We start from the raw sequence: 24250 nt of genomic DNA, 5'->3' as shown, positions 1-24250 counted from the left end.
GTAAGTGTCTGTGTGTTTTTCTACAATGTGACGACTCGAATTCTAGAATGTGAAGCAAACAGACTGCTATGGAGATTAAACTGAACATAAAATTAAGTGCAGACTTAATTCTGTAGTTTCAAGTTGTTGTTGTCCTTACACTCCCTGTTCAATAGCCATTCCTACTGTAATGGACTTTAAGTGTATATTCCTGTTTGCCTTTGCCTTATACTGTATGTCTTATATGATGCGCTATGATCTTACAGTACATACCCAAAGGGAAATTAATACTAAATGAGACTGTGGAACACTGTGGAACAGCAGCAATACAGCAGCAATTCTAACAGCATAACAGAGGACGGAATTACTGAACACTGTACATTCTTTTTTTCTTTATCTCTAAACTGCATAGATTTCATAAAATAATATGTTATACGTTATATACGTTATACATATATGTTTTATAACAACAGTTTAATCAGATTTTCTAATCAGCATATGTCCTATGTATAATTTTATTAATATTACATATACTATTCTGATTGAAGAATTGTTGAAGTTGAAGTTAAGTTAACTGAATACTTGACCACTAAATTAAAGTCAAATTATTAATGCTAATAACTGTACAATTAGCAATTAAATTATCTGTTAAATAATGTAGAATTGTATGGCATCCCACCAGACGGGCTGGTCTAAGGATTTCTTATACTGATGATCTCTTGGGATTGTCACCGACAGCATACACTAGAGTTTACTTAGAATGGTTCACAAAACAAAAACATCCTGTTAGCAGAATGTCTGCAATCTAAAACACCTTGTTAATGAGAGAGGTCAGAGAAGAAATCATCTCTCTTTACAATCATTGTGAAAAGCATTTCAGAATGCACAACACATCAAACCTGAAGGTGGATGATCAACAGTAGCAAAAGACCAAATCAGGTTTTATTCCTGTTATCCAAGAATCAGAATCTGAAGCTATGATGGGACAGATTTTCTATTATTATTATTATTCAGCTGTCTAGAATGAGTGAGCCATTTGTGACCATTTGACAGTGAGGGTATGTACTGTATGAATTTGTGAAAATTCCCAACTTTAACTTTATCGTACACATTTGGTTGTACATGCAGGAATAGTTCAAAGTAGGTCATAGTTGAGTCAAATGTAGCAAGTAGAGCTCGCATTATATAGCACTTTTCAAAATCTTAGTTACAAAGAGCTTTAAAACACTCAATAAACCACAATCCTTCACATGAAACACGTAAAACATTAAAATTTCTCATAAACAATAAACAATAAAAATAGTTTAATCATAGGATTATAATAGATTTATGAAACATCAACATTCTTTCATTGCTAATGTGTGGTTTAATCAGATAACCTGATCACTGTTACACTGTTACAATTCATTAAACAGATAGAATTATGATAAGTAGGTAGAGATACTAAAAAACTAATTAAAAAAAAAAACATTTCCTAAATAATTGTAATCTGATCAAGTAAACTGAAAAAGTAATTTCCTAATAATGTAATTTAATGTACTTCCAAAATGAAGTGGAAGTCATCAGCCACTACACAATCCTCTATTCACTTTTAACTAGTAAATAGATAAATATGTAAATGTGGAGATGTTTATTGTGTCTTTAAATATATCTTGTATGTTCTACAATGTATTACACAAGTTTAATTTTGAGCAGCTCTCCAACGCTTGGTTTATGTCTACAAAGCCAGTACTGTAATTAATAGAAATGTAAACCAAACCAGGACATAACAGTGATACAGTAAAAAGTGTGAACTATTTCATCAGTCTTCATTTCTCTGTATATACATTATATTTGACTATTCAGGAAAAAGGTTGTCCATGTTTGCATTGGATGGGAGTAGAGTTCAATATAGTAAAGAGCAAAACACACAGGAGGGAGGAAACCAGAAAAACCAGAGAAAACTCTGGAACAGAACATGCAAATCATCTGCAACTCAGCAGTATTTTCCACATTGCTTCCCCTGTTATTTTACATGCACTCATTTTTACTTGCACTTTTCACTTCACTCGAATTTACCAAACTGTATATTTCCTTGTCATTTGAATAAACCATCTAGTGTACATGGTTGTACCTTGGATGTCTATTCTTTAAAAGGGAATGCACAAGTGGTGCCATTAATTCGCTTTTATGATAAAGTTTGAAAACATATAAAGCTTTTAAGATACATATTAAGAACCTAACCTCCAAATACGTGTTGATATGGATATTATTCGTTCCTAAATTCCTATTTCATTCCTGATTACATATTCACTCCCGCAAAACATTTATACCACTGGATTAATCTGTCAAGAGTTGTGCATGTAGGCACACTCATTACCAACACAGTTATAAATATGAATCAAGTTCAACATCTGTTTGTCGATCATAGTCTTAAGTAATTAAATGTTTATTCCAGTTACAGTGAGTTGAACTATACGATCACAATGCAGTTGTAATACAGCAGATATTAGATACACATTCATACACCGTTTGATTGTTAATAGGCTTGTTAGATCATATCTGCTGTGATTCATTAGAACCCAAACAGAAAGTGGGGAGACTGAGATTGGTCAGAATGACAGGCGTCACTGCAGGGCAGAACAGTGAAAATGACTACACGGGGCCCAGGGGTAAAGGGAGGACCATAAGGGGCCAACATTTGCATGTACAATAGATGGGAAGGAACGGGAAAGCAGAAAGGTCGCATTTGCAAACAACCAAATAAATAAATCATGTGCAAAAATGTGTTACACCTGTTGTCTGGAAGCACAACATCTTCTTTCATACTGCAACGTCCAACATCGCAACAACGATTCACAAATAACATGTTGCGCAACGCTAATGGAGACTTTTAGGTTAATTTTCCTCCTAAACCCTGTGTGATCACCTAACGTCTGGCACGTAGTGTGTTTTTATTCTGTCTTCCCACCATGTGCAGTATGCCATGGTCCCAGTCGAACATCAGCAAATGAATAGCCTACACGATTCTGTTGCGTTTTTGTAACACCCCTCCTCCACTGTTTGGTTTAGGTGGTTCGAGCTTATTTGCTTTGGCAACGTGACAGATTTATTTTGTCCTCGTGTGTGTTCACACAACAAGAAGAAACAACATTTGGATTGGCGATGGCGTTCGTTTGCATGCACGTTCGCGTTTTTGAGCTTCAAATCTGCCCTTTACGGAACACTTGGGAACACGCGGCGCTTTGTCATTGAAACGCTCGTCAGATTTCCTCATCCCTCCGATACGTCAGGGGATCCAGCATCCCGAGACCTCTCTGAGAGCGCGTGCATTCTGCTCTCACATACCCGTTACCTGGGAATGTTACACGGGGCTACAGCTGCAGCGGGAGTCAATTACACTGATTTGCGGTTTATTCCTTGTGGCCAGGCGTCTGCGTCGCACAGAAACGCGTCTGTTGTCGGATACTTACGGGCTATGCACGCGTTTGCCCTTATCTAACTCTGACCACGAATCGTTGTCTCGCTCGTGCCCACCGTCTCTTCGTGCGCCAAACCAATATGGACAGGCTGCATTCTTCCATGCGCAAGCGTCTCTACAGCTTGCCACATCAAATCGGACAGAAACCGGACGAAGTCGACGCGGACGCGCGGAGGAAGAGCGTGCGCATGAAGTCGCTGGCGCCTTCAGTCTCTCCCGAGGCCGCGAGCGGTGAGCCAGACGCGCTCAGCGCGCTCAGAGGCAACGCGAACGGCGACTGCCGGAGGTTCAAAGGCAGCCTGTCGTCCGTCACCAGCCGCCACGGCGCGGACGCCGAAGCGCCCGAGCAGAAGCGCCTTATCGCCGAAGAAGAAGACGAAGACGGCGCTGGAGGAAACGGAAATCCAGAGGAAGATGGGGCGGCCGAGGAGGAGGGCGCGCACGGCGGCGGCTCCGGCGGTGGCGCGGAGAGCCAGCGCGCGGCCTCTGACGAGCACGCGACTTTCATCAAGTTGGAGGGCATCGAGCAGCTGGCGCCTGACGACGGCTTCGTGCACCGGCAGCTGGGTGCCATGCTGCAGCCTGGACTGAACAAGTTTTCTCTCCGAATGTTTGGCAGCGAGAAGGCGGTGGAGCGCGAGCAGGAGCGAGTCAAGACAGCCGGCTCGTGGATCATTCACCCGTACAGCGACTTTAGGTAAGGATTCAGCATAGAAGTGTGTTCTCTGAGTCGCAACTCAGCCGCCTGTCTGTCTGTTCCTGTATAAATCACTATCAGCAGTAGGACCGCTCTTTTCCAGATGTCTACACGTCACACGTGTGCACCTTTTGACAGTTGTTTTATTTAAACCTAACAGCCTTTCATTTATTTTTTTACTTTTGGCCAATGTGATGGTTTGCTTTGAACTGAATTTGTGCGGATAAAATGAATTTGTTGATGCTCTCAAAGAAAAACCTCAGTAAATACCTATTGCAGAAATGACTGGCACACTGCTTGTCCTTCAACGAGCTAGTAATAGGGGAGGAAAGCCCTGAAGCATCAACTTCTGCCAAACCCCTGGAAGCCAAAAAATAGTCTCTATATTTTCAACACAGGCCTATTAAGAAAATCTATTAGCTTTCAAATACAAATATATAAACAAACCTGCCATTGGCTTCCAGAGGTTTGGCAAAAGCATCAACTTCCCGTGTTGAAAATATAGAGACTATTCTTTGGCTCAGAATAGAGTGGCTTATGGAATTATCCATCAATACCATGTTTAAAACTGGACCAAACAGTAATAAAGATGCAAACTTTCAATTCCCTTTTGTGTATTATGAGTGTCCATAATTGTGCCAACAATGTCTATGAACCCTAGAAACAGTGTAATCAAAATAGGTTTGCTGTACCTCAGGTGTTATTAGAAGTGAACATCCAAAGAGATTATGACAGCACAATTTATTTAATGGATCTGTCCTTGTGTGGTTGCCGGTAATTGTAACAGTCAGTTGATTGAAATGGACCACATAGCCTTAGCACTGTTGCAATAGACAGCCTAAACTAGATCACTGATCGTGTGATGTTAATAAAAAAAAGCACATGTCTATTTGTTTTATTTATTGTAAAGTTTTTATTGTGCATCATATTTGGGGTTGGACAGATGCTGATGAAAATATCACAGTTGAACTTGTATGGTTTGAATACAGTCTTATTAGCTACCATATCGATTTGAAACATATGTTTTCCCAATATTCTGAGAGAAATTCTTTAGTTGTAGGGATCTACAGAGACCACTTAAAGGATCACTTTAAGAGGCACACAGAGAGCAATTCTTTAAACTGCTAGTTGTGATCGGAAATATATGTATTTTTTGTTGTATCGTTTTACAGACGAGACTTAAAGGGACATTTCTGTCAGGATTTATTGTTTGCTACTTTAGCAGGAATAGAGTTTATAAATAACATACTCTGAATATGACATTTTTTACTTTTAACCCTTGGTTTTTAGTTTGTAGTGTTATCCAGCATGTTCATAGATTATCATTTTACATTTTCAGTCTTCTGACTCCCTTTTTCCCCACATGACCTTTCAGTGTTTCCATGTTAAGTGGGATAGATGTGCTTTTCGCAAGAAGGCCTATTAACTGATTTCATTACCTGGTTTATGCAAAAATGGTATATGGCACGTATGCACTGTTGACAGGTTAAAACTACTAGAATAATATTGTGTGTGAACAGGTTGTTGGGTTTCAGCTGTGTGCTAAACATGTGGTTGACAAAGCTGATGACTGTGCTGGCAAAAAAGTGAGGACAGTCCCAAGAGAACTCATCACACGTGCTGGCATGGGTATTGGCAAAGACAATTAGGGCCCATAAAAATCTCAGCAGTACCAGATAAAATTGGAAAATGAGAGTGCATTTTTGGCAGATTAACAAGAGAAAGCTGATTATCACAAAGGCTTTAGAGCTGGGTCCATGTTCTAGGATTTATAATGTGTTTTTTTTAACACCAGAGTATTTGACAGTTTGTATATCTCTATTTAATGCTGAAGCCTAGTTGCATTATTTTCCTATTGGAAGTGATTATATCTCTGTGTAATATACTTGTAATATTGTAATATACTGTTATATGGCCAGTTATTTATTTGGTCAATTGGCTCTGTAGTGTAAACTTTACAGGATTAGGGGATATCATCTATTTTAGTGCTAAACATTTAATGACTAGGCTATGATACTTTCAAGAATGTGTTTAAATATATTTAAAAGCATTATTCTCTGTCAATGAAATCTGCCATCACAATGAAAGTCATGCAGATGGAAAATGGAATGCATAAAAAAAAGCTTTTGTTCATGTGAAAATTTGAAGTAAGCACTGGTGATATATTCCAGTTTGCAAAAATCATATTCACGTATTTCTGACTTGTGTAAATAGGCTTAGTGTCCTAATGCAGACTTATATGTTATGTTGATTTTCCTAATGAGCTTGAGGTAAAGCAGTGTGTTTTAATAATCGGAAATTTGTGTTTTTGACAAGTTTGTGTGGATTAACAGTTAAGCACAAATTCAACTTCTTGCCATTTTCTATCAGGCATGACGAAATAGCATAGCATTTGTAGTGTGTTGCAGACATGTCAATAATGTTCTCTGTGGTTATGAAGGTGGAACAAACTTGCATTGCCAACATGAGCCAATATTTTATGCAAAATAGCTTGAGAAAGACATTCTGTGCTTACTACAAGACTGAAAAAATATACAAATAAATAACTTGAGCTGTGAATTGCATGATTTATGTTAATACAGCAAACCAAAACTATGACAGTATTAAAGTATTACCAGTGTGCTGCTTCTTTTTTAGTGGCATACAAAAATGCTATAAATAGTCCAGTGAATAACATTGTTTCAATATATTTTTTATTTGTTTAAATGTACAAATTATGTTGGCAAGCTCCCTTGACTTTGGATTCTTATTACTTACTTTACATAGCCTGAAGGGGTGATGGAAGTGTTAACTGAAAATAAAAGATCATAGCTAGGAATTGTGTGTGTGTTCTCTAAGAGATACATCATTAATCAAAGTGATGGTTCATCAGATGATTTATGCAGGGGCAGAGGGGAGGACTCAATAACAGACGCTTGCTTTTAAGACTGCGTGAGAAGCATGAATTCTCCTAAATACTTATTGGAAAAAAAATGCAGCAAATGGAATGTTTAACATCTTGGTTCTGTCCCTTATCCATCACTTATGCAATTTAACATTTCATTGAACAATAAAAAAAATAATAAAAATGCAGTATCATTTGGCATGAAGTTCTGTATTATAAAACATAACATGTCTATTAGACAGTAGTTGCATTTTTGCTTTATAAATGGTGGCTAATAAAATGAATGTTCAAATACTGTAATTAATTCATGTATTTAATTAATGAAGATCATTTAAATTAAAGGTTTTGATTTTAAAATTTAGGATTTTTGTTTTCAAATCTTGATTTAGTATTAAAACTACTACACGTTCACTTAATATGGATCAGTTGAAGGCCGAAGGACAAAAGGATTTAAGAAAGCTACATAATTTTTTAAATAACTATTCCGACCATTTTTGCATGCAGTCAATTCTCACAAGCCAAAAGACAATAAAAGCATTAAAAAATTATATTAAATAGGAATTAACACACTATACTATGAATATATTGCCATTTATGCACTATATTGCCTCATCACAATACCCATGTAAATCATTTGCATGTATTTAAATAGAGCCATGCATTATTGGTGTAGGATGTGAAAGGGAGGAACATGTTCTGTGTGCACCTTTTTGGATTGTTAAGTGATAAATTTGGCATTATGTTGTCAGTCTAGCATAACCAAAGAATTGGCCTGTGCAATTACTGTATAAGATGGTCTTTTTATATTCACTGTCCAGCCCATTTGAACATCTGTCAAAATGCAAGTGTCAGTGGTAAATCCAGTATAATCTGAAAACTGAAAATAATCTGACAGCTGTAGTGACACTGTGTATGCTTTGTTCGTGGGCCACCAAATGATGGCTGATGCTTTGTTCTTGGCCACCAAAGCTTCTTTAATGCAAGAGAAATGCCAAAAGTTTGGAAATTGAATACAGTAATATTAAACAGGTAAATCACAGCTGATTTTACTAATTGTTTAGTATTTCTTTTAAACTTTGTGTAATATTATTTATTTTCTTACCACTGTAAAGTGGATTAGTTGTCCCAGATTGCATATTTATACATTTATTGTAGCAAAAATGTATATTGTTACGCTTTAAATGAATGCTGTTCAGTTTATCCGTCTTTTTTTTTGCCAAGAATTTTTGAAAATTTGACTTTCGAAAACTGTACTGGTTTATGAAGTGTATGAACCATCTGTATGATCAGTGCCTGCTTAATTACAGCACTATAGCATTGGATTAAAATATATTATACATACAATACATATACATATACATATATATATATATACACATTCAAAACTTGTATATGTGAAGAAGAACTGACATTCTCCTCTTTTATTATTATAACATGCTTATTATTATTATACCGATGCTGATACAGAAATAAAATCTCTTGGGATGATTACTGGTTTTGACTTATGAACTGATGAAACCAAATAGCTTAAAATCTTGCAGGCCTGTATGCTAATTAAAGCTGGGGACAACAATTATACTGTCTTCTGTGTAACAGTTTTACCCTGCAGCATCTGTTTTACTGATAAAAGAGCAGTCTTGCATGTGGTTCAGTGTAAATATGCTCCATTTACATATGCATCAAACATAGATCCATTTATAGATACCACAATGAAATATTCAAAATACTATATTTTATGATTGTTTCAAAAAGCTTTATCAATGGTTTTGTACCTGTTACTATAAAAAAAAAAACTATTCATTTTGGTGTATATAGTGATTTGTGCTCTCTTTGTCCAAAACAGGTTCTATTGGGACCTGATAATGCTGCTTTTGATGGTTGGAAATCTAATCATTATCCCAGTGGGCATCACTTTTTTTAAAGATGAACATACACCAGCATGGATTGTTTTCAACGTGGTCTCTGATACCTTCTTTTTAGTGGACCTTGTCCTAAACTTCCGAACTGGCATTGTGAAGGAGGACAGCACAGAGATCATCCTGGACCCACAGCAGATAAAGGTGAGGTACCTGCGCAGCTGGTTTGCCGTGGACTTCATCTCCTCCATCCCTGTGGATTACATCTTCCTCATTGTTGAGACACGGATTGACTCAGACTTCTACAAAACAGCCAGAGCTTTGAGGATTGTTCGCTTTACTAAGATTCTGAGTTTGCTCAGGTTGCTGCGACTGTCGCGGCTCATCAGATACATTCATCAGTGGGAGGAGGTATGTCTGCACAGCTGACACATTAACTGTCTGAATACAGTGCTTTTGTAACTATAACTGTAACTGTAATCAGATGTTAGCTGTGTTCAATCATATTTGTCCCCATTTGTGTTATAATAACTTTCACTCTTCCAGGAAGATATTCCACTAGATTTTGGAGTGTGGGTGTGAAGATTTGTAAAGTCAGGTACTAAAGTCAGGGTGTGGATGCCTGGGGTGCAGTTATTATTCCAATTCATACAAAGGGTTCAGTAGGGGTGAGCTCAGAGTTTTATAGCAGGGTACTCAAGATCTTTCACTCCAAGGTATGTCAACCATATCTTCATAGAGCTTGCTTTGTGCACAGGGGCATTATCATGCTGGAACCTGTTTGGTTCTCCTAGTTCAAGTAAAAAAAAATTCAATATTACAGCATCCAAAGACTGAAAATGTCATTTATACCAATACGTTTATCCATACAGTCTATATGAAGAGAGCACACTGGCATTATATTTGTTCTCCTCTATTCAACCACTTCTCTCAGCTCATCAATTTGGAACAATGTGGATAGCACAGAGTTTGAAATAATGTGTTTGGCTGGCTTTACATGTTGGCTCTGGTAGTTGATTTATGATAGCTGGCTGGTGAGTAGGAATTGGAAGGTGATCACACTGGGGAGCAAATGTGAAGAAAATTAGTGTAAAGAAGAATCAAAGAGACACAGCATTACCAGCATTATGTTATTTTAATTGCAAAGGCCAATCAGTCTCATCAAATCTATGTATAATAGACTGAGGGTATTGTATCACTGTGGATTTCCCCAAAAAAGCTTTAACTATAAAAAATATTTTTTTTCTTGATATCACAGATCTCTCACACAATTAACAATAACAGCAAGGATATATGGAGCATTATGTAATGTGACATCAATGGCAATTGGCTAACCTAAACCAGTTTAACAGCAATGTGGCCCATAACTGAACTTGAATTAGGTCTTAAATGGGACCTGTACAGTATGCTGCTGTCAGAATAACAATATCTGTCCCATTCTTCCGGTTCTTCCCCAGATTTTCCACATGACCTATGACCTGGCTAGCGCTATGGTGCGTATAGTAAACCTTATTGGTATGATGTTGTTGCTGTGCCACTGGGACGGCTGTCTGCAGTTCCTTGTGCCCATGCTTCAGGACTTCCCTGCTGACTGCTGGGTCTCTATAAACAAAATGGTGGTAAGCACAAACCAACAAATAATTGTTTCATTAGTCATCCATATTATCTTCAATTAGTTTTCTGATATAATTATCATATTCAATCATCATCAAAATATAATCATAAATATTTTGCTTTTTAAGCATTCATCACTGTTTTTGTACAGTAACATTTAATGATATTTGTTTAAAACAAATTTTTAATATTTTGCTAGTGTAAGTAGTTTATTTATCTGGAAAACTGTTTGTGTTCATCAGTAGAATTTTACAGTTTAAATTGCAAATGGTAAATGTAATTTTAATTAATGGCTGATGCATTTATTGTATTACAATATAGTGTAGTATTATAAAGAAAAGCACATAAACGAGAAAAATGACAATCCAGCTGTTGACTGCAAATGTTTTTGACAGTTATCAACCAAGATAGCAAACAAACACTGATCTACCATATGAAATACGTAGGGTAGATCATTTCAAAACATAGATTTAAAAAGTAATAAATAAAGGATCAATAAAATAGCAAATCAATATATAATATTGATAATTACAATAATATTATATTGCAATATTTCTCAACCAGCATTACACATGAAATTTCATAGAATCTCAAAGATGGTTATACTTTCTAGCTTTCATTAAAATCAAGTATCTGTTTCACTTTAGGCGGCTGTAAGAAATCGCAAGGCCATCGTTTAAAAACATTCTTTGTTTACTATTTTTGCATCCTTTTTAAATGATTTATTATGAAATATATATATTTCTTGATGCTTCCTTTCCATATACCTCTGCCTGTAAGATTTCACAAGTTTCACATGCAAAATGATGTGCATGATGTGTTTTATTCTTTGTGTCTTCTTTCATATGTGTCTTTCTTTTCTTCACCCACATATCGCTCTCTTTCTCTTTCCCTATCTCTCTCCCTCTCTCTCTCACTCTCTCGCACTCTCTCTCTCTCTCTCTCTCTCTCTCTCGCTCTCTCTTTCTCTCTTTCTCTCTCCCACACTCTCTCTCTGTCTTTTTTGGACTGTCTCCCCCCCCCACTCTCTTTCACTGCAGAATGATACTTGGGGTCAGCAGTATTCCTATGCCCTGTTTAAGGCTATGAGCCACATGCTGTGCATTGGGTATGGCATGCACCCACCCGTGGGCATGACAGATGTGTGGCTGACCATCCTCAGCATGATTGTGGGTGCCACCTGCTATGCCATGTTTGTGGGTCATGCTACTGCCCTTATTCAATCACTAGACTCATCTCGAAGGCAATACCAGGAGAAGGTTAGTGTGAGGTGTATAGAAAATACTGATGGGCTTCTCTGATTAAATTATTAAATTAAAATTTAACGCAAGCAAAACACAATAACTTAAGCAAAACACTTATGCTATGTTTAGTAGTTAGCACAAAAGGCACAATTGTGTAGTTACCTACATATTAGATATACTATTTGTAGCCAGTAAATCGATAAACCATTTTATATGACAGCACTTCCTCTATGCCATGCTGTTCAATAGACACTATTTTGTCTTCTACACCAAAAAACCTTTCGAGTGGTAATTAAACTGTTGCCATTTTTAATAAGATAGAGATCGAAGATCTTTGACCTCTGCTGTGTCAAAAGACTTGAGTCTAAGGTCCCCCCTGCTCCACCCCATCCCCCGCAGTTTCTATGACAATGTGCCTTGTTGACACAGGATAGTTTTATTGATGGAATGGCAGCTTCCTTCTATATAAACCAGAGAGCCCATGCTGACCTATAAAGCAACATATTACTGTGTATCTTAAAGATTGATTTATTTCACTATATGCAGAAGGCAAAGTAATGCTTTGTATGGTTATTGTATGCACTGTGCTTTTATCCTGGATTACAAGTGTACAGTTTATTCTTTACAGGATTGAAAGCATAAGAAAAACAGGAGAATGCTAATGGTTTCCTAGTTAGCAAATGTAAATGTTTTTTTCATTATTTACTTTATCCAGACTTTTCATCCTTTGATTAGATAAATTTCCTTGATGGCATTGTTATTAGCAGCAACCTGCTGACAACGGCATTACTCCTAGTCTTGAAAAGGACGAATTCCAATGACACTTTTTTCCCTGATGCTGTGAGTCATACTTAGCCTACTTTATCTTGACAGTTTTGTATGTGGCTTTACTACCCCCCTCTGGTCTTTTGAGTCCAGCTCAACAGCACTGTCTGACATTATTTCCCGTTGTCTCAAGTCATCCCTGCTGGCTTTGTCTTGTGTCCTTGAATATGTTAATATTCATATTGGAATATCAGCAGCAGTACAGAGGGAAGCAGCAAAGCTGCATTCAGCACTCTTGAAAGCAGACACAGCTGACATGGCAGCATGGAGCAATAGCATGAAATGAAGGGCACCGTAAAAGCACTGCAGTTAAGGAGGAGTTCATGAGAAGAGAGAGAGAGAATAATTGTCGGGGGTGGAGGCATCGTGTAGAGAAAGTTAATGAAACAGAAAGAGGGGGCATGAAAGAAAAAAGGAACATAAATTTTTCTGAGGAGGGAGCCTATAGGAAAGAAAGTGATCAAATGGCCAGGAGAGAAGGGCACAGTGAGGAGGAAGACAATGTGCAGAAAGGGGCAGGAATATTTCAGGTCTGAAAACAATCTCTATTGTTTAAAGAATTAAACAACTAGACAGTTAAACAAAACACCACAACATCATAGGTCCTTTGTAGAAGTTAAAGAAGCAAGCAGGGAGACAAATATAAATGATTTATGCTTGTTATTTTTTTGTTATATAATATAAAAAAACACTGCTTTATGTAAAACAATATAAACATCTAGCTTGTTTCCTACACTTTAAAAAACTTGTTGCATTTATTAAGTGTAAGGCATTAATTGTAATGGAAACTTTAAAAAATAAATTTATTAGTTAGTTTTATGGTCCATTGAAAGATTTTGTTTCATTTATTCAGATGTTGTTTTGTTTGACACTGGCATTTTCTTTGGCCTACATCCCTGCAGTATAAACAAGTGGAGCAGTACATGTCCTTCCACAAGCTACCTGCTGATATGCGCCAGAGGATCCATGACTACTATGAGCACCGTTATCAGGGCAAGATGTTTGATGAAGAGAGCATCCTTGGAGAGCTGAATGAGCCACTTCGAGAGGTTAGCCACAAATTAATAAACCTTTCTTAATCTGTGTTAATGTAGGGGAACATTTTAAACTGTTTTCCTTCGGTGACTAATATACTTCAAATGTATTACTTTTCCTTTTTCCTTTTTCTTTATGTTCTCGTTTCAAACAAAGGAGATCATCAGTTTCAACTGTCGAAAGCTGGTGGCCACTATGCCCTTGTTTGCTAATGCAGACCCCAATTTTGTAACCGCCATGCTTACCAAGTTACGCTTTGAAGTCTTTCAGCCAGGAGATTATATCATTCGGGAAGGCACTATAGGAAAGAAAATGTATTTCATCCAACATGGGGTGCTGACAGTTCTGACCAAGGGCAGTAAAGAGACAAAGCTTTCAGATGGGTCGTACTTTGGAGGTAAGCTGACATTTATTTGTAATCAACATGACATAGATTGCTTATATGTTGGAGAGAGAAGGGGAACAAAAACTGCACAAAATGATATGATGTTAACAAGCTAACGAGTGCCTGTCAAAAGTTTGGAAACACCTAGTCTCTTATTATTTTTGAGCGACACATACATCCTTTTGCTAATATGCAACAAACAAGAAAATGTTATTGTATAAAGATGTAAGCAATTTTATTTTTATTGAAAAATCCTCTCTTATCATTAATAACAGCTTTACACGCTTTTGGCATCCGGACAATTAGTTTCTTTAAACATTCATCTGAAATACTTTGACATGTCTCTTGTAAAACTTACCAAATGTGTTCTTCACTAGTTGGATATTTCTTAACATCCTCCCTCCTGTTCTTCATCTTACATAAGTTTCTCTGTTAGAGCCAGAGATGTCAAATTTAGACTCATACAGAACTTTCTTCCAATAATTCACTGTTAAATGTTTTTTTTTAGTATTTTCGTTAAATGTTTTTACCTTTTACTTATTTTGTTGCATATAAACAAGCAGAACAGTCATGTGTGTGTGTGTATATATATATATATATATATGAAACAATAAAATATAAGGTGTTTCCTACTTCTGGTGGGAACTCTATATTATGTGAGCTTTTAGGCAAATGCAGTGCTACACATGGCAAGTAAAAAACATTTTTTCATTAATATATAGCAATATTTTCAAAGGAGGGGAATATGTTTAACTAATATTAAAACATTTGGGATTTCCTCTTATATGGTATTTGACATTTATTAATTTAGGCAAAAAAAGAGGCATTTTCAAAGTTGACAGGTTTTTATATTTACAGGTTTCTATATAGAGGTGTCAAGATTTTTTTCATTTACGTTTTATTCACACCCTTTAAATCATCAAGTACTTGATTTTAAACCTGAGGAATTGAAATATAGAAAATACAGGAAGGGGAGAGAAATAGGTGAAAGAATCAGTTTAATCTCTCTTTTTTTGTTTATTAAATTCAAACTAACAATAAAAGTTACAGATGTTTAAAAAAAAAAAGATGATACTTATACTGATAGTTTCATAAATCATGTGAGATTTTTGGCATTCCTATATCGCAAATATATCAAAGATGATAGCCATTAATGGCTATAGTTGTCATAATTACATTTATTTGCCATCTCTTGTCAACTTCAGAAAGCCATCAGAAATCCACTCAACTTCACTTGGCTGCCATCCTATACAAAGCACTACAGAAGTATAGCACAAAAAGAAGGGAAGCTGGCCAAGCAAGGAATATTTATACTCACAGATACTGCGTTCAATTCACACCTCCTCACTCTCTATTGAAATAACATACAGAACTCATTTAGGGAATTTAGGGGTAAAAACACTTTCACGTTCAGTAACCAATTGAACTTGATATATAAAGCCTATGGCAACACTGGGTGCAAAGCAGAACGTCCCCGATTGTTCACCAGTAAATCACATGGGACCATATACACAGTCACATACATATTCAAACCATACATGCAATAAGTGAAGCCAGAGAACCCATAAGAGAACATGTAAAAGTTTTCTTTTATATATATGTTTTATATATATGTGCAAAAATCATTCACTTCTGTTTAAGGTAAGATTACTGTATAACTGAGAAGTACCTCGTACCTGTCTGAGTAGTGTTTAAAGCGGTATTAAATTATGAGGTATGAATTCTGATGTGCACAATTACATATTAAATCCAAACTAAATGCACTTAGCTATAACCATAAAACCATGTAAATTGTCATTTATTTATATAATTTATATAAATTCATATAAACCAGAGACCAACATTTATTTTTAGATTAAAAATTTTTTTTTTCAATTGTTTGATTCAACTATTAAACTACATTATTATTGAAGCATATATATGAATGAATACTTGTTAAACTAATGTTATAAACTATGAAATCTTTCTTCTACCAAGTTTGTCTAATTCTTAGAGTCTCAATGTTGGCACATTGCACTCTCTCAAACACACCAAACCACTGACTGCATCATATGACAGAGAGCAATAACGCCCTTCTCTGTGTACATGAGATAACAGATGCCCCACTAATGGCTAATGTTGCACTGATTAACCAACCTTTCAACAAAGTTTACATTTATTTCTTCTTTTTTTTGTTGCTGTGGTATCTTCAGGATACAGAATCTTGCACAGTGATGCCTCTTAGTAACTCTCTACTCAGGTGGCAAACAAAGAACAATACTTTGCAAAATCGCAATTAAAACATCTGGGTATTTAAACACAAACTAGACACAGTGGTAAACAGAAACAGGTGCAGGCAATAAAGACACACAAGGCAAATAGCCAGTTACAGGACAGGGGTAGGATACAGCATAAATAAAAACAAAAATACATAATAAAAAGACAGAATTGTGACAGCAATACAAACCTGTATTCTCTTCATGAGTTCTGGTATGCTTGGCTTGGCTTGAGGGTGATCATCTTTGACAATATGAAAACCAAAATTTATTTACTTTAATATTAACTGTTCCTCTATATTTTGTTCACTAATTATGTGGGTGGTCTGCCACCACAGGTGTCCTGATCTATGTTATTTAACACATCTAGATGTTAATTTCAGGAAATGATATACAGTTATATATACTGTCTTCTGATTTTATTTTAAGCGGCTTTAATGTATAATGTAATGTATTAACTACCCAGCAGAATTTTGCTTGCAACAGGACTGTAGCTATTTTAACCCATTACAGCATTCCTAAATGATGAATGAAGATCTATTTATTGCACAGCTGTGCTTTATACACCACATTCAGGTGATCAAACACATCAAAACCTAGCAAGTTTTTAAGAAATATCAGGACCACAGGCTCCCCTAATGATGCATTCTAGTCAAATACTGCAAGATCCAACATACTATGCATTATGCAGAACAATTTTGTTGTGGCTTTCTTCAACTTAGATGGGCTGTTTTTAGCTGCAGTATTTGTAATAAGCTTAACTGTGCCGACAGGCGGTGCACTGTTTCAACAGTGTTATCAGCTGATCCTCTGGGAGATCAGGGGTAGTGAATGAGCACATTTCTGGATCCTTGGGAAATTCCTCACGAGGCATCAGTTAGCCATTCATGAAATTAATTTTGCTCAACTGCTGCTCAGTGGGACTTTGCCACGACTTTCAAATAATAGGTGAACAGAGAAGTGAAAGAAAAATAATGGAGGGCTGATAATGTTAGATGGTGAAGACCTGTTATCCCGTGTTTTACTGGAGCAATAGCATTGTATCTCATGATTTGTTGTTGTTATTGGTTGTTTTAAAAAAAATTCATATAAATAACCAATTTCAGTTAAGGTATAAAAAAAGCACCAGTTATTTTTAATGACTGTTGACTGAAATGTGAAGGACCATTATTTGGCACTAAAATGACAATAGTGATGTCTCATGGATGGTGAAGGAATGAAGCTTATTCAAGTATTTTCTGATTCGGCCCACCTGTTCAGAAAATGTACTTATTCATAGCATTAACTTCCTTGTACATTAGCAAACTGTAGATTTAGAAGTTAAAAAAAATACATTATCTGCACAGACTTATCTGAACAAGCTACTTAGAATCTCTCCCTATATGACATGAAAAGAGAAAACATGAGAAATTAGAATTTTCTCGCTGTGCCTGTTTCTTTTTGTGTCTCTCTCCTGCTATCTATGTGTGATAGTCAGTGTATGAGCTCAGATTGAGTGGCTCTTGTCTCATTGTTGTTTATGACTACGGCTTTGATGGATGGAGAGAGAGTGTAATCCCTTGGGCCATTTCTGCTGCTCTATATTATCCAAACATGCCCATTCTATTTGGGTCCAGTGTGATGAAGGGCCAAAGGCACTATATTTATGGTTTAGTATTCTGCTTATAAATTTACAACTTGTACCAATCACCAACACCACTGGTAGTATAATGTAATGTACATTTTGTGATCACATGTAGTGGCTTATATAGGCTTTACAAATTACATGCAAATTACATGCATATTTTTATTTTATGTAAGGGCACTACTGATGCTGGCTTTCCTTCCCACACTTTAAATCCTTCCCAAACTTTTTTCAGTTTTAAGGATCTTTTTTCCTTTCTGTAACATAACTAAGCTAAGCTATTAACTCCAAGTGAATATCACACATTATATAACTGTTTATTATTGAAAATCAAGATTCAAGAGTTAAATATCATACAGGTATGTACCAGAAACAGTCTATTACATCATACAATGAAATTCTTACTCTGTAAATTCTTCAGCAGCCTAAGACATAAATTACAATCCCATTTTTAAAAATGTATTTGTAGATCTCATAAGCCAATTTTTTTATTCCTAAAATATACAAAAAAATTTAGCATAGAACATAAAATGCATTGAATGTTTAAACTAAGAAAATGGTCTCTACTATTTTGAGGGAAGGGTTAGGGTGAATTTTCAACTAATTATTTTATTTGGCATCAGGTCAGTTACATGATACAGTAACTGTGATCTTCGGGGGCCTTAGGCAGTACTGCATTAAAAACAAATATAATTCTGTAATGGAAATTACTGAATGGGTTCAGAAACACCTACAGAAATCATTGTCTGGGCACACAGTTTCCTTTGTTATCCAAATGCAGGTTAAAGCTTCATCATGCAAAGAAGAAGCCATGAGTGAGCATGATACAGAAACGCTGCTGCTTTCTATATGCCAACGCTAATTTAAAATGGACTGAGGCAAAGTGAAAACTGTTCTGTAGTTAGACTTTTTAAAAGCCATGGATGCTGGGTCCTCTATACTAAAGAGGAGAGGGACTATCTGGTTTGTTATCATCACTCAGCTCAAAAGTCAGCATCTGTAATGGGATGGGAGTGCATTAGTGCATTAGAACAACATTTCTCTCCCACAAGTCCAGCAACTGGTCTCCTCAGTTCACCGAATAATATCGACTGTTGTTAAAAGAAGAGAAGATTCTACACAGTTGACATGACCCTGTCCTAACTTTTTTAAGACGTGTTACTTCTATCATAATCAAAATTACCTTATTTTTTCCTTAAAATGGTAAACATTTGATGTGTTTTCTATGTTCTAATGTGAAATAAGATACTATACTATACTATATTTGCAGATTATTGCATTCTGTTATTATTTACATTTTCCACAGCGTAAAACATATTCTATATATGTGTACCTTCTATAAAGACATAACGAAAATGACACAAATTAAAAATTTTTAGAGTTATAATAGAACAAATGCAATAATATGCCATGCCAAATGCATATGCCATGATGTTACTGATGTTAATACAGGCTTTAATGCTCTCTACAGAGATTTGTTTGCTGACTCGGGGCAGAAGAACAGCCAGTGTGAGAGCAGAGACATACTGCCGACTGTACTCTCTATCTGTGGACAACTTTAATGAAGTGCTGGAAGAATATCCAATGATGCGTCAGGCTTTTGAGACAGTAGCCCTTGATCGTCTAGACCGCATTGGTAAGAGCTATCTATTCATGTGGCATTTGAGTAATCTGCAATAAACACCAGCTTAGTTAAACAAAGGCCACAAGTTGCATAGTTTGTTGAGTTGTTAATTTAATGGCTGCTTAAAGCAAATTTGTTTTTTGTGTCTTTAGTCATTCCTTCATAGGTAGGTAACTGCAAAATGAGAAAAATAAATCTGCAAACATGAATGCAAATGTTTGAGATGCATTAATACTATTGCACATTAGTTTCAGCTATAGATATTTATATTGAGCTATAGGTCACAAAAATACTTGACATTTGAAGAAAATATTTAATATCATATAATGTAAGTTATAAATGGTTGTCTAAGTATTATATTTCTTTCTCATTTATAATTATAGGAAAGAAAAATTCTGTTCTCCAGCACAAAGTGCAGCGAGATCTCAACTCAGGTGTGCTGAACTTTCAGGAGAATGAAATCATCCAGCAGATTGTACAGCATGATAGGGACATGGCTCACTTTGCCCACCTAATGCAGACCCACTCACCAGGTCCTCACACAACCCCAGCTCATTCTTCTAACACACCAGTTATCTGGGCTCCTCTCATCCAGGCTCCACTTCAGGCTGCTGCAGCCACTACCTCTATGGCGATTGCACTTACCCGCCACCCACATCTGCCCCATACACTTTTCCGGCCTCCGGTACCCATGTTGGGTTCACTAAAGGATCCATCAGGACATTTTAAAAGGTTCCCAGTGGTTTCTGGTGTTACTGGATTAGGAAGCTCATCCTCTGGAGCAAGTTCTCAGTTTGGCTCTGAAGTGGAGACGCCTATTTTGGATTCACTGAGAGCCAAGTGTTCTGCAACATCATCCTCACTTCCTTTGCCGTCTGCCTCCAGTTCGTTGCCATCTTCCACAACAACCACCATCACCACCATCACATCCAGCATCAGTGAGGCCACCACCTTCTCGCAAAGACCTCTAAGTACCTGTGGTTCTGGATTCTCCAGTGTGGCTCAGCTCCATCCCCAACCTCAGATTCCACATGCTTCCTTCTCCAGCTGTACTACTCCATTGCCTGGCTTCTTCCAACAAGTGTCGGTGGGAAAAGATTTGGCTAAATTTGCCTTTCCCTCTGCCTCTACTCTTACTCCTCTGATAGCCCACTCCATCAGCCCTATATTGACACAACTGCAGTCCACACAACCCAAAACTCCTCAAATTAGGTGCAATCAGGAGGTGAGCACACCAGTTAGGACAACCACTCCATCGCCCTCTAATGGATCCCCACTTTCTTCTAAAAATATTATACGGCCAAATGTCCAATATTTGCAGACTCCGGATCATCAAAGTAGTGATCATCTTCTCCAGATCTCTAATGAACCATCTGCTCTGGCTTCACTTGTTCAGTATGGCTCTGGAAATGCTTCCCCCTGTAGCACCCCACCAGCCTGGAGCCCTACATTCCAGAGTCCAATGGTGCAGAGGAAGCACACACCCATCAATAGCGATCCCTCAAGTACCTCAGGATCCCAAAGCTCTCTTTTATCCCCTCAGACCCTTTGTCCTCTGCCTTCCCAATCACAAGAGAGGGTGGGGTCTCTGGTTGATCTCACTTCTCAGGACCTCAGCACTATTTCCATATCGCTTCCTTCCCCACGACCCTTTGAAAGACCTAAACTAGTAAGACAAAGCCCACATGTCCCAGATCAGTCACATTTGGTAGCAGTGTCTGGTTCCAGGCATACATCTTACCCAATCCCTGTTACTAAAACCTGTAGTTCAATAACTGGTCATGTGGCCCTGTCAAGACAGACTTCCAAGGTGTCCCAAACTCAGACTGGGCCTTCTAGTGATCCTGGTTCTCAAAGTGTTTCCATTCCAGGGACGCCAATCTTACACCCCAAACTCCTATCAAACTTATGAGAATGGATTATAGCCCTGTCTATTGTACAGACCATGTTTTTATCAATTGAGAATATATATCAATGAACATAACTTTTATTGCTAAGAAGATTTTGTCTGTTTGTCTACTTGTATTTATAACAGTGCAATGATTACTTCTCAACTCATGATGCCAAATGAAGGAATACATACTGTAGGTGTCTGATAATTGAATGAGAGTGTAATATAATTTGAATTTGTCTTCCAACTTACTTTAGCAATTTTGCAATACTAACAATGGTGACATTATTTAGGGATATGCAACAAATAGCAGTTTCCAAAAAATACAAATATAAAAATAAACCAATACAGTAATAACAGGGTTAAGGGTGAATTTTGAAATTATGCTGGGAAAGAAATGCAAACATACTTCTAGCTATTTATCATACCATTGTGGTGAAAGAACAATTACAAAAAATCTCACTTATCAGGTTTGGGACACAACTACATGCTTGCACAAACACACACACACATGCACACATGCACATAGCCATGCTCATTTTAAGACATTCAATGACTGTTTCACTAGACCTTCCCCTTGTCTATACTTCCTTGTTAACCAAGGCACATTGCTCAGTATCTATGGCCTTTCCTTTTTTAACAGCACTGCCTTAGAGCCTGAAAAACCAGGGAACAATCCCCTCACTTCCACTGCAAAAGAGATAAAGATAAAGAATGTATTGCAATCATTTTATATGTGCTTTGTATGTGTACTTGTGCAGTACTTAAGCAATAAAACTGTACGCTTGGTTTTGTACCTGCACAGAGATTTGTACATTGCAGCTTTTTTTCCTTGCAAAGAAAATATATAGGCTCAAAAAGATGATTCATATGTTAATGAGATATTGTGATCTATGTCTATTTAATGCCAAAGCTTGTGTTTCCAAAATTGCAACTGTACTTTTTCATTGTGATTGTTTTAATATACTGGAAAATATTGCATAATCCACACACTGTGATAGACTGGCACATCCTGTCCATGGTGTATTGCTGATTTTCCCAGGATAGTATTCAAATCCACTTATTCCTGCCCAGGATAACGTGCTGACTGAGGATGAATGCTAAATGATAATGATAAATAAGCATATTCCACGCATGCATGGCATTAATTCAGTATCATTAAGAGTATTATCTATTTGTGAAGAAAATTGATTTTTGTCCCAACCAGAGGTTTGAACAAAAACACACAGTAATAAAGGCTTTTTTGCCATAATCATAGAATTATCAAGTGGCCTTCCTTCTGAGCATTGGTTGTTCTAATTGAATTTGCAGACATGTTGTAATGTTGAATGTACTGCACACAGTCTGAAACCTGCAAGACTTGAAATACTTAATCTGGGAACGCTAAAAACTCAGTCATTAATTATTACTCCCAGTAGGTTCCATGTTTGTATCTTGAATGAGACTGCAATGAATCTGTGAATTTATCTGTTTCTGGAATTACACATATTTATTTGTGCTTTTATGTTTGTTTGCTCATCACTGAGAACTCAAAGTTGTCTTCACTTTGCAAGTGTTATGTTGTCATTGTTTCATTCTTACATTTATTACCTTTTACACTACCTCAAGTCTAAACATTTTTATCTATATAATCTACATAGGAAAAAATAAATTTAGGCGTCACACACACAGTCCTAGACACTGATCTAATTATTCTAGCATCAATTATCCCTGTTTATCAGTACTATAGAGTCATGTAAGTACTCTGTGTGGATTATTAAGTTATGTGTTTTATTATGTGTGAGAGTCTCTGTATGTGTGCATGTGGAATTATTCATGGAACATGCATTTTTTATTTACGACAAATGTATAAAGAGCATTCATGACTTGCATTGTTATTAGTTTTTTCTGTTGTTGTTGTTGTTGTTGTTGTTGGTTTTATGTTTCACATAAATTTTGACATTTCAACATTATTCTGTAAGGACTATCAAGAAGGTCAAGTGAAAAAGTTAATTTTCATCAAATCTAATTTCAAAATGATTGTGTCTCTTTTACTTTTCCTTGCCAGCACCAGTTTACATATCTAAATACATTGATAAAAAAATACGCCAAGGTGGAGATTTTTTTTAATTCAACAGTTTCTAAGAAAAACAGATTAATTGTATTAATATATATATATATATATATATATATATATATATATATATATATATATATATATATATATATATATATATATATATATATATATATATGTATATATACATGAATAAGTCTATATTGCCTATAGTGCAATCTACCTTTTTTTATTCATCCTCCCTGCCATGCTATTACTCATTCTTCAATAATTTATGTTATCGTGAGATTTTGTCACATCATTATGAAGTAGTATTCTCTTTCAGATATTGGGTTTTATTGAGGCTTTGGGTTAAGCTTTAAAGAATCACTTTCTGGCACTGCTTCACTAGGGGATAGAGATAACATTGTCCAGTTCATATACACCACCAACACAGCACTGGATCAATCTTTACCTCCCACTGCAATGCTTTTCCTGAGCTGGCTGACTGATAATTGTGAATTTTTAGCACTCTAAAAAGTACATTGTGTTCTACACTCCATTTATTTCCCTAAAAAATGAGATACAAGTTGGAGTATGGTTGAAGACAATATTTAAGGGTTATTATTAACTAATAATAAATGATTCTACATTATGGGAATGTTTAAAGATTCCTAACCTGACACTAAGTTAGCCATTTTTAGAATGGAAAAAAATGGTGCTTTTTCGTAGTTAACGTTTGTATTTGAGAGTTTTACTAACCATCTTTTTTCCTGGTCGTACAGCAGTACAGTGCAAGCAAATCTAAGCCCTGCTCCATTTGCATACAAATTGCCCAGCTG

The 24250-nt window shown here is 36.4% G+C and overlaps 1 protein-coding gene across 1 annotated transcript; it reads left to right on the top strand.

Annotated features, from left to right (window-relative positions):
• The first annotated feature begins 2905 nt into the window (after window positions 1-2905).
• On the top strand, window positions 2906-23307 carry hcn4l (hyperpolarization activated cyclic nucleotide-gated potassium channel 4l). The gene is made up of 8 exons (XM_083546047.1): window positions 2906-4136; window positions 8864-9287; window positions 10334-10495; window positions 11531-11749; window positions 13462-13608; window positions 13751-13991; window positions 19330-19494; window positions 19866-23307. The coding sequence occupies exons 1-8, from the start codon at window positions 3520-3522 to the stop codon at window positions 21392-21394; spliced, it is 3504 nt and encodes a 1167-aa protein (XP_083402173.1). The 5' UTR covers window positions 2906-3519; the 3' UTR covers window positions 21395-23307.
• The last annotated feature ends 943 nt before the right edge of the window (window positions 23308-24250 follow it).

Source organism: Silurus aristotelis, assembly GCF_946808225.1.
Source record: "Silurus aristotelis genome assembly, chromosome: 7".
NCBI lineage: Eukaryota > Metazoa > Chordata > Actinopteri > Siluriformes > Siluridae > Silurus > Silurus aristotelis.
The sequence above is the reverse complement of the archived record's forward strand: the minus strand, read 5'-3'. Positions and strand labels throughout refer to the sequence as shown.

Bases quoted from the DNA above. Each gene is read 5' to 3' on its own strand.
- hcn4l (XM_083546047.1), top strand. From the start codon at position 3,520: ATGGACAGGCTGCATTCTTCCATGCGCAAGCGTCTCTACAGCTTGCCA. The intron at 10,496-11,530 runs GTAAGCACAAAC...CTTTCACTGCAG, and splicing joins TCTCTATAAACAAAATGGTG to AATGATACTTGGGGTCAGCA. The intron at 13,992-19,329 runs GTAAGCTGACAT...TGCTCTCTACAG, and splicing joins AGATGGGTCGTACTTTGGAG to AGATTTGTTTGCTGACTCGG.